The sequence below is a fragment of the Oncorhynchus tshawytscha genome, linkage group LG08 (genome assembly GCF_018296145.1).
Source record: "Oncorhynchus tshawytscha isolate Ot180627B linkage group LG08, Otsh_v2.0, whole genome shotgun sequence".
NCBI lineage: Eukaryota > Metazoa > Chordata > Actinopteri > Salmoniformes > Salmonidae > Oncorhynchus > Oncorhynchus tshawytscha.
In genome coordinates, this window is record NC_056436.1 from 73,871,844 (window position 1) to 73,881,065 (window position 9,222).

A 9,222-nucleotide genomic window follows, 5' to 3' on the forward strand; every position below is an offset into this window, starting at 1 on the left:
CATTAGTTTAGTTTTGCAGCATTGAGGATAAGCTGCAATTGACACAAGGTATGTTGAACAGTATAAAAAGCAGTTTGCATGTTCTGGAAAGCTTTTGTAAGAGACGAGGCACAACAGTAAATAACAGTATCATCAGCATAAAAATGAAGTTCTGCATTTTGGACATTTTTGTCTAAATCATTTATATAAATAGTGAATAAGAGAGGACCAAGTACAGAGCCTTGGGGCACACCATTCAAGACAGACAATTTAACAGACATATACCCATCAAATTGAGTGCACTGAGTTCTATCAGACAGATAGTTAGCAAACCATGCAACTGCATCCCCCGAAAGACCTACACTCAACAATCTCTGCCTTAGTATAGCATGATCAACTGTATCAAAAGCCTTAGAGAGATCAATAAAAAGTGAGGCACAGTGCTGTTTTTTGTCAATGGTTTCAGTGATATCATTTAAAACCTTCATGGCTGCTGTAATTGTGCTATGCTTCTTCCTGAAGCCCGATTGGTACATTGATCAAATAGAGTTAGCTGTGACATTCAAATATAGCATCAGTCTACTGTGCCTTATTGTTAAAACACAACATCCCCTCTCTCCTCACCTTTCATGACCACCTCAGGCAGGCCATAGGGTTCGTACTCCGTGTCGTCGTACGCTGCAGACATCTGACACCGGTTACGACGGAAACGCTCCGCAAGGCGGGCCGGGTCGGCTGGGATCGGGAATGAACCGGAAAACAACATCCTGTCCCCCTCTGCCTTCGACACCCAGACTGGTGACATAGGGGGAGATTCTGTGGGTACTTCATCCTCCTCGTCTGTGTGTATACCTGGTGTGTTTCTGGTGGAGTGGCTGGAGTAGGCGGCTGTGTCGGTGTCCAGACTCCTGTTGCTCCCCCCTCTGTCTGAGAGCTGGTGCTCCTAACCTCTAACCCTTGGTCTCCACTATCGTTCTCTCAGTTTGCCACTCTGATGTAGTGGTTGTGGTGGTGACTTTTCTACAGAACGAGCAGTGATTTTTATTTTCAATCCCAGTGGAGATTGGTTCCTCTTGATGGTGACTGGGATGGTTGGTTTCCAGGCCTGTGCTTCAGTGGATTGAGCCTCAGCGAGAGATGGAGTGGGGAACTCTCTGAGGTCATTTAGTTCTATGATGTCTAGATGGTGCCTTGAGACGATTTCTTTGGTCTGGGTCTCATCTGTTGCTCTGGATGTATGGATGGATCTGGTGTATGGATTGGTCTTGTTTTCTGGTTCATCTTGGTTAGTGTGCTCTGTTGCCTTGTTCTGGAGCTCTGAGGTTTGGTAAACATTGTTGGTGATGTCTGCTTCTTCATCTCTATGTTCAGTGGTCGGTTTTTCTGTCTCTTGGTGATATGTCGATTTGTTCTTTCTGGGTGAGTTTTGGATACTCTTTGGTTCAAGAGAATTGCAGTGCTGCAGTCTGGACCCCCCAAAAAATGTAAAGAAGAAAATGTAACATTTCAAGATACCAACACATTGTAGATAAGATAAGTACAAACACCCCATTCAGATTGACATACAGAGCATTCAGAACGTATTCAGACCCTTTGACTTTTTCCACATTTTGTTACATTACAGCCTTATTCTAAAATTGATTAAATTGTTTTTCCCCCACAATACCCCATAATGACAAAGCAAAATACATTTTTGCAAATGTATTAAAAATAAAAAACGAAAACATTACATTTACATAAGTATTCAGTATTTTACATTAGGCATTTGTTGAAAACAATGTATTCAACTGAAATGTGTCTTCCGCATTTAACCCAACCCCTCTGAATCAGAGAGGTGCGGGGGGCTGCCTTAATCGACATCCAAGTCTTCGAGGCCCGGTGAACACTGGGTTAACTGCCTTGCTCAGGGGCAGAAAGACAGATTTTTACCTTGTCAGCTCAGGGATTCGATCCAGAAACCTTCCGGTTACTGGCCCAACGCTCTAACCAATAGGCCACCTGCCGCCGCACCTTTGGCAGCAATTACAGCCAAGTCTTCTTGGGTATGACGCTACAGGAAGAGTCTTGGTGGTTCCAAACTTCTTCCATTTAAGAATGATGGAGGCCACTGTGTTCTTGGGGACCTTCAATGCTGCAGAAAATGATTGGTACCCTTCCCCAGATCTGTGCCTCGACACGATCCTGTCTCTACGGACAATTCCTTCGACCTCATGGCTTGGTTTCTGCTCTGACATGCACTATCATCTGAGGGACCTTATACAGACAGGTATGTGCCTTTCCAAATCATGTCCAATCAATTGAGTTTACCACAGGTGGACTCCAATCAAGTTGTAGAAACATATTAAGGATGATCAATGGAAGCAGGATGTACTTGAACTCAATTTCAAGTCTCATAAAGGGTCTGAATACTTATGTAAATAAGACATCGTTTTTTCATTTTTAATACAGTTGCAAAAATGTATAAAAACCTGTTGACTTTGTTATTATGGGGTTTTGTGTGTAGATTAATGAGGACTTTGTTATTATGGGGTATTGTGTGTAGATTAATGAGGACTTTGTTATTATGGGGTATTGTGTGTAGATTAATGAGGACTTTGTTATTATGGGGTTTTGTGTGTAGATTAATGAGGACTTTGTTATTATGGGGTATTGTGTGTAGATTAATGAGGACTTTGTTATTATGGGGTATTGTGTGTAGATTAATGAGGACTTTGTTATTATGGGGTATTGTGTGTAGATTAATGAGGACTTTGTTATTATGGGGTATTGTGTGTAGATTAATGAGGACTTTGTTATTATGGGGTTTTGTGTGTAGATTAATGAGGACTTTGTTATTATGGGGTATTGTGTGTAGATTAATGAGGACTTTGTTATTATGGGGTATTGTGTGTAGATTAATGAGGACTTTGTTATTATGGGGTATTGTGTGTAGATTAATGAGGACTTTGTTATTATGGGGTTTTGTGTGTAGATTAATGAGGACTTTGTTATTATGGGGTATTGTGTGTAGATTAATGAGGACTTTGTTATTATGGGGTATTGTGTGTAGATTAATGAGGACTTTGTTATTATGGGGTATTGTGTGTAGATTAATGAGGACTTTGTTATTATGGGGTATTGTGTGTAGATTAATGAGGACTTTGTTATTATGGGGTATTGTGTGTAGATTAATGAGGACTTTGTTATTATGGGGTATTGTGTGTAGATTAATGAGGACTTTGTTATTATGGGGTATTGTGTGTAGATTAATGAGGACTTTGTTATTATGGGGTATTGTGTGTAGATTAATGAGGACTTTGTTATTATGGGGTATTGTGTGTAGATTAATGAGGACTTTGTTATTATGGGGTATTGTGTGTAGATTAATGAGGACTTTTTTTATTGAATACATTTTAGAATAAGGCTGTAACGTAACAAAATGTGGAAAAAGTGAAGGGGTCTGAATACTTTCCGAATGCACTGTTTATATTTGATATATAAGCAGTATATGAAAAGCATTATTGTCACCACATGTTTCCTACAAGTGCTAAATGTACCATTACCTTGAGGCCAGGGTCCTCCCATAGAGTCTATAGGAGGTGCAGTAGAGAAACAGCTCATCCTCCCTGATCCCAGTCACAGTGTTGTGTACCGGGCTGAGGGGAGCAGTGTTATGTACCGAGCTGAGGGGAGCAGTGTTGTATACCGGGCTGAGGGGAGCAGTGTTGTGTACCGGGCTGAGGGGAGCAGTGTTATGTACCGAGCTGAGGGGAGCAGTGTTGTGTACCGGGCTGAGGGGAGCAGTGTTGTGTACCGGGCTGAGGGGAGCAGTGTTATGTACCGAGCTGAGGGTAGCAGTGTTGTGTCCAGGCCTGAGGGGAGCAGTGTTGTGTACCGGGCTGAGGGGAGCAGTGTTGTGTCCAGGCCTGAGGGGAGCAGGGCTGAGGGTAGCAGTGTTGTGTCCAGGCCTGAGGGGAGCAGTGTTGTGTCCAGGCCTGAGGGTAGCAGTGTTGTGTCCAGGCCTGAGGGGAGCGGTGTTGTGTCCAGGCCTGAGGGGAGCAGTGTTGTGTACCGGGCTGAGGGGAGCAGTGTTGTCTATCGGGCCTGAGGGGAGCAGTGTTGTGTACCGGGCTGAGGGGAGCAGTGTTGTGTACCGGGCTGAGGGGAGCAGGGCTGAGGGGAGCAGTGTTGTGTCCAGGCCTGAGGGTAGCAGTGTTGTGTACTGGGCTGAGGGTAGCAGTGTTGTGTACTGGGCTGAGGGGAGCAGTGTTGTGTCCAGGCCTGAGGGGAGCAGTGTTGTGTACCGGGCTGAGGGGAGCAGTGTTGTGTACCGGGCTGAGGGGAGCAGGGCTGAGGGTAGCAGCGATGGGGTCCTCTGGGTCCAGACAGGGGGTCTGGGCCGTCAGCCTCCACACTGCCAGCTCCTCAGCCCGTCTCTGGTTCTCCTCAGAGAGAGACTGCAGTTCAGCCTGCAGCGCCACCACCTGGACAGGAGGGGAGAGAGCGAGAGAGACAAAATAACATTCAGGATTTATTCAAAATACATTTATTCAAAATAGCTAGCTCGAATAAAGCCTTCTGTAGTAGGGTTTTTGGACAACCACATGCTTAAGATATGGGGGGAAATTGTGGTATTTATGGTAACTTTGATAACTACATTCACAGTAGGATTTAGAGTATAGAAACCTACCTGCTTCTCTAGGCAGGTGATCTGGAGTGGAGCCAGTGGAGTAGTGTCTAATAGAGTCTCATATCCAGCTCCTCTCTCCCTCTCTACTCCCCCGCTCCCATCACCCCTAGCTCCTCTCTCCCCCTCTCCTTCCCCTCTCCTCTCATGCCTAGCTCCTCTCTCCCCCTCTCCTTCCCCTCTCTTTCCTTCAGACTCTACTTCCCCTCTCCTCATCTTTGGGTTTCCCTCCATCCTGCAGTGTGGCCTCCAGTCCTGAGGTGATGATGTCACTGATTTGCTCTAGCTCTCCAGAGGTGGAGATAACTTCCTGTCCTCCTCGCTGGGTCTTTCTTTTCCTTCTCTTTCCATTTCTTTCAGCCTGGTCTTCACAGGTGGCTGGTAGTGTTCTGACAAAACTAATTTCTCTGTCTGTGGTTGCAACATCTTGAAGTTTGAGTTCCAGTTGTTCGTTCTTCTGTTTTAGAGACCGCAGCTCTTCAGCCAGACTCTCTTCTCGACCCTGTCCACTGGTGTACTGTTGTTTGTTGGTAGGACCGGAAGCTTTCTCCAGCTCTACAGTAAGATGTGTGTTCTCAGTCCTGGTTAGACTCAGGTCTCTCTGGGATAGCTGGAACTCTTCAGTAGCTCTCCTGAAGGCAGGGCTGTACATGGTGTGTCCGTCACTACGGACGTGTTGCTGTTGGAGCCCAGAAACCTCAGGATGTTCCATCTGCTCCTCAGAACGTGTGACAGTTAAATGGTCCGATTTGAATTTCTCTGTGTTTTCAACTCTCTCTTCACTCCTGCTTGGCTGAGCAGAAGCCTTAGAATCCACCATCTTCGCGGCCTCATTTTCAACAGGATGGTTGCTCAGAGTGGTAGTGCTGTCGTTTACATAATATAATTATGTGACACAATTTTTCTGTGGAGTGGGCAGCTGACCTCCCTCATCACAAAGTGCAGAGGAAGCCTGGGTAGTGTTCAGTGGTTTTATTGTTATGTCTGTACTCTCTTCTATCCCAGAGGCAGACTCATTCTGAGTGTTATGGGGGATCTGATGTACATCTGTGTAATGGTCAACCTGCTGAGGGGTTATTGTGACCCTACTTTCCTTGAGCTCCTCCTTCTGTCTCTCTTCCTCCAGTCTCTCCTTCTCCTCTCTGAGCATGGCCAGTTCATCTCTACAGTGCTGCAGTTCCTGTCCCTGCCTGACGCCGCTGCCCTCCTTCTCCTGCAGCTCTGCCAGCAGCTCCTGGATGTGTCTGCTCTGGTGGTCGAAGGCCAGGGTCAGCTGCTGGGTCTGCCTGGTTACCTGGCTCTGTCGAACCACCAGCTTGGCCTGGGTCTGTCTGGCTCGCCCAGCCTCCTCTCCCCACCCAGATGCTCCACCTCCTGGGCTAGCTCTGAGGCAGAGAGACCTCTACTCTGGAGCTCCATGGTGGTTTCAGCCTGGTCTGAGGGAGACACACCCCTCTGGGCCTCCACAATGGTCTCTCCCTCAATAATAGGTCTGGAGAGATCTGGAGCTTTGGTCAGAGTTCCATATTCCTGGATCAGATCAGCTGTTGTTGCTGTTGCCTGGGAGACAACAGTGTTCTGTGGGTTGGGATTCTCACACAGGAGATGGTAGTAGCTTGTAGTCAGGGACAACGGTGTTGTTGTTGCAGTTAGAGGTGATGTCATGGTGCAGGGTGAGATATGTCAGAGAGGTGTTTTTATCTACCATGTTCTTCACTTCAAGACGTCCATGGTTCTTCAGTTCCTTCAACTCTGCCTGGAGCTCTTCCAGCTTCACAGTAAGTTCAATCGTTCCTTCGATCCCTTTGTTTTTCAATCTCTTCCTCTCCTCCTCCTTTTCACTTTCTCTCTCCTCCCGTTCTATCAAGAGCTTTGTCTTCAACTCAGCCAGCTGCTTTTTTAGCGGGAGGTTCAGCAGCATGCTTTCAGACTCCCTGTCCTCTCTCTCCCTCTCTTTCCTGTCCTCCTTCTCTCTCTCCCCTCTCCCTGTCCTCTCTCCCCTCTCCCTGTCCTCTCCCACCTCTCCCTGTCCTCTCCCCCTCTCCCCCTATCCCTGTCCTCTCCCCCTCTCCCTGTCCTCTCTCTCCCTCTCTTTCCCGTCCTCCTTCTCTCTCTCCCCCCCTCTCCCTGTCCTCTCCCCCTCTCCCTGTCCTCTCTCCACTCTCCCTGTCCTCTCCCCCTCTCCCTGTCCTCTCCCCCTCTCCCTGTCCTCTCTCTCCCTCTCTTTCCTTTCCTCCTTCTCTCTCTCCCCCTCTCCCTGTCCTTTCCATCTCTCCTGACCTTTATCTCAAGTTCAGCCAGTGCCTCCTTCAACCTCCCGTCTCTGCTCTCTCCTCTAACTCCCCCTCCTCTCCTTCTCTCTGGAGGTCTCAGCCTGGGAGGCGTGTTTGCGGCTGAGCTGCTTGAGCCTGGTCCTGGCCTCGGCCTCCGCTCTGCGCTGGGTCTCCAGATCCTCCAGTCTCCTTTGTAACTCATCCTTAACATCCTGCAACTCTGAACGTAGCTCTCTGTTCTCCCTCTGTAGGTCTCCCTCAGCCCCGGTGGTCTGGGCTCGGGGTTTGGAGTGGCTGGACAGGGTCTCGCTCTCGTAGTCTGTGTCGGAGCCAGCGGACCTGGTGAGGTGGGGACTGTGGTCTGTGTCAGAAAGAGAGCTCTGTGTGCTGAGTGAGTTTATGTCCTTGGTGGAAGCATCCTTTCCAGGGATGCAACCATCTACTACCGACTCTACCTCGTCTTGTCTCTCATTCTTTCGTTTCCTCTCCTCCCCTTTCCCCCTTTCTCCTGCCCTCTTTGTTTTGTCAGAGTCTGTGGATCCAAATGGAGTGATGTGCTCTGAGTCAATGCCCTCGCCAGGCTCTCGCTCTGTGGGGTACTTTGCTCTCTGTCCCTCGTTCCCTCTCTCCTCTCGCTCCTCCCTCGCTTGTTCCCCTCTAGCAGGTCTGTTGGTCTGAGCCGAGGGTGTGCGTGGGGTGGTGTGGCCATGTCGTGGTTGTGAGACCGGGGCAAAGCTCTGTCCGGCAGGGCTAAACGGGACTGGAGCCATTGGAGCAGCAGTGGATTGGACCGTCTTCTGATCTGGAAAGAGGAATAGGGAAACAAACAAGAGAAAGAAGAAATGATCAACAAAATGACTTATTATCATTCAAACTGCCATGTTAATTCAACAAAATGTTAATCATTTGGATAATCAACCAAATAGCCAAGTGTAATACCGCTGAAAGTCAACAGGTGGCAGCAGTAACAAGAATAATAGCTTGTGCAGCTCAAAGGAAATGAGTGACAACAGTTTGGTGTAGGAATGATGTCACTTTTGTTAAGTCAAACACGTCCTGTTCAAATTTCCTAACATTGAACAGACAACAGCACTGTCTATCGTCTCTAGTCATAAATGATAAACAACCCATTATCAACAACAGTCCTCTTTCGTCCCACCTCCTCACCTTCTAGTTCTTTGATGCATCTGAGGGCCTCTGCCAGCTTCTTCACCTCCTCCTCCAGTCCTGTCTCTCTCCTCCTGTTCTGCTCCAGTGTTACATTCAGCCCCTCCCTCTCACCCAGTGACTCCTATAGGACAGCAACAGGAGAGAAACAGCACATATTCATGAAGTCAATAACTATGTAATAACTATGTAATAACTATGCAATATCAAGTACATAAATGTTTAATAACCAACCTATTCTTTATATAACAGCAGACAATTCTATAGCAATAACCTATGGACTAAATGATTCAGTGACTTCATAATGCGGCCACAGCCTAGTTCATGCATAATAGATTGACATGTCCAGACCAAGGACACAAGAGTCTGTCCGTCTGTAGCTCATAATTGTATGTGTATACCGTTAGTTTGGTTTGTATTTGGGCCTCTTTCCTCTGGCTCTCCTTCAGTTCACCCTCAGTCCATTTGACTTTCTCTTTCAAAGCGTCTGTATCCCTCTCCAATGCCTGCTTCTGAAGGGTCAGCTGGTAGAGAGACAGGAACTCCATCATGGAGGAAGGAAGCACTAAGGAAAAGGTGGGGACCGGGGAGGACTCTGAGAAGATCACATATAACAGGAAGTTGAAAAATGGACTCTTGAGAAAAGGGAAGGGTGGGAGGGGAGTAGACGCGGGAAAGCAACAAACAGGGTCTCTATCTAAAGGACAGGTCCTGTCGTAAACATCTGTCTGATGATTCAGCCACGCCACATGCAGTTACCTACACAGCAGAGACAGAAGGGGAAACTATCCAACCCATCAGATACAGTACATATTAAACATGATCAAATCTTTTTTGCTTCCATGAGGTAACACATTCAAACATTTGGATACACTTCCATGCCATGAATAAAAACAACAGATGAAATCCCCTACAAATTGATCACCCAATTTGAGGTTAATCAATTTGTGCAATGTCATTGTTTTCGCATGCACTGGTCTTAAAGCAACTATTCCCTGTTCATCTCCATGCTGTGAACACAAAGCCCTGAAGTCACAGACCTTCCAGCTTGGTACGTTTAACTCTCAAAGTGGCCACTTTAAAAGCAACGTGAAAGCATATTAAAAAGCTTATCAGTAATTAAACATGATGTCAATC

General features: G+C 47.0%; 2 protein-coding genes across 2 annotated transcripts; both read right to left on the bottom strand.

Annotated features, from left to right (window-relative positions):
• Positions 1-457: 457 nt before the first annotated feature.
• Positions 458-6,642, bottom strand: LOC112255921 (histone-lysine N-methyltransferase 2D-like). The gene is made up of 3 exons (XM_042325941.1): positions 4,649-6,642; positions 3,522-4,442; positions 458-1,445 (listed from the first exon to the last, which is right to left on the bottom strand). Exons 1-2 carry the CDS (start codon positions 4,877-4,879, stop codon positions 3,792-3,794), a joined length of 882 nt encoding a protein of 293 aa, XP_042181875.1. The 5' UTR covers positions 4,880-6,642; the 3' UTR covers positions 458-1,445; positions 3,522-3,791.
• A 245-nt stretch (positions 6,643-6,887) lies between these two features.
• On the bottom strand, positions 6,888-8,633 carry LOC112257017 (zinc finger protein DZIP1L-like). Its single transcript, XM_042326315.1, has 3 exons — positions 8,487-8,633; positions 8,086-8,209; positions 6,888-7,720 (listed from the first exon to the last, which is right to left on the bottom strand). Exons 1-3 carry the CDS (start codon positions 8,631-8,633, stop codon positions 6,981-6,983), a joined length of 1,011 nt encoding a protein of 336 aa, XP_042182249.1. The 3' UTR covers positions 6,888-6,980.
• Between the last annotated feature and the right edge of the window lie 589 nt (positions 8,634-9,222).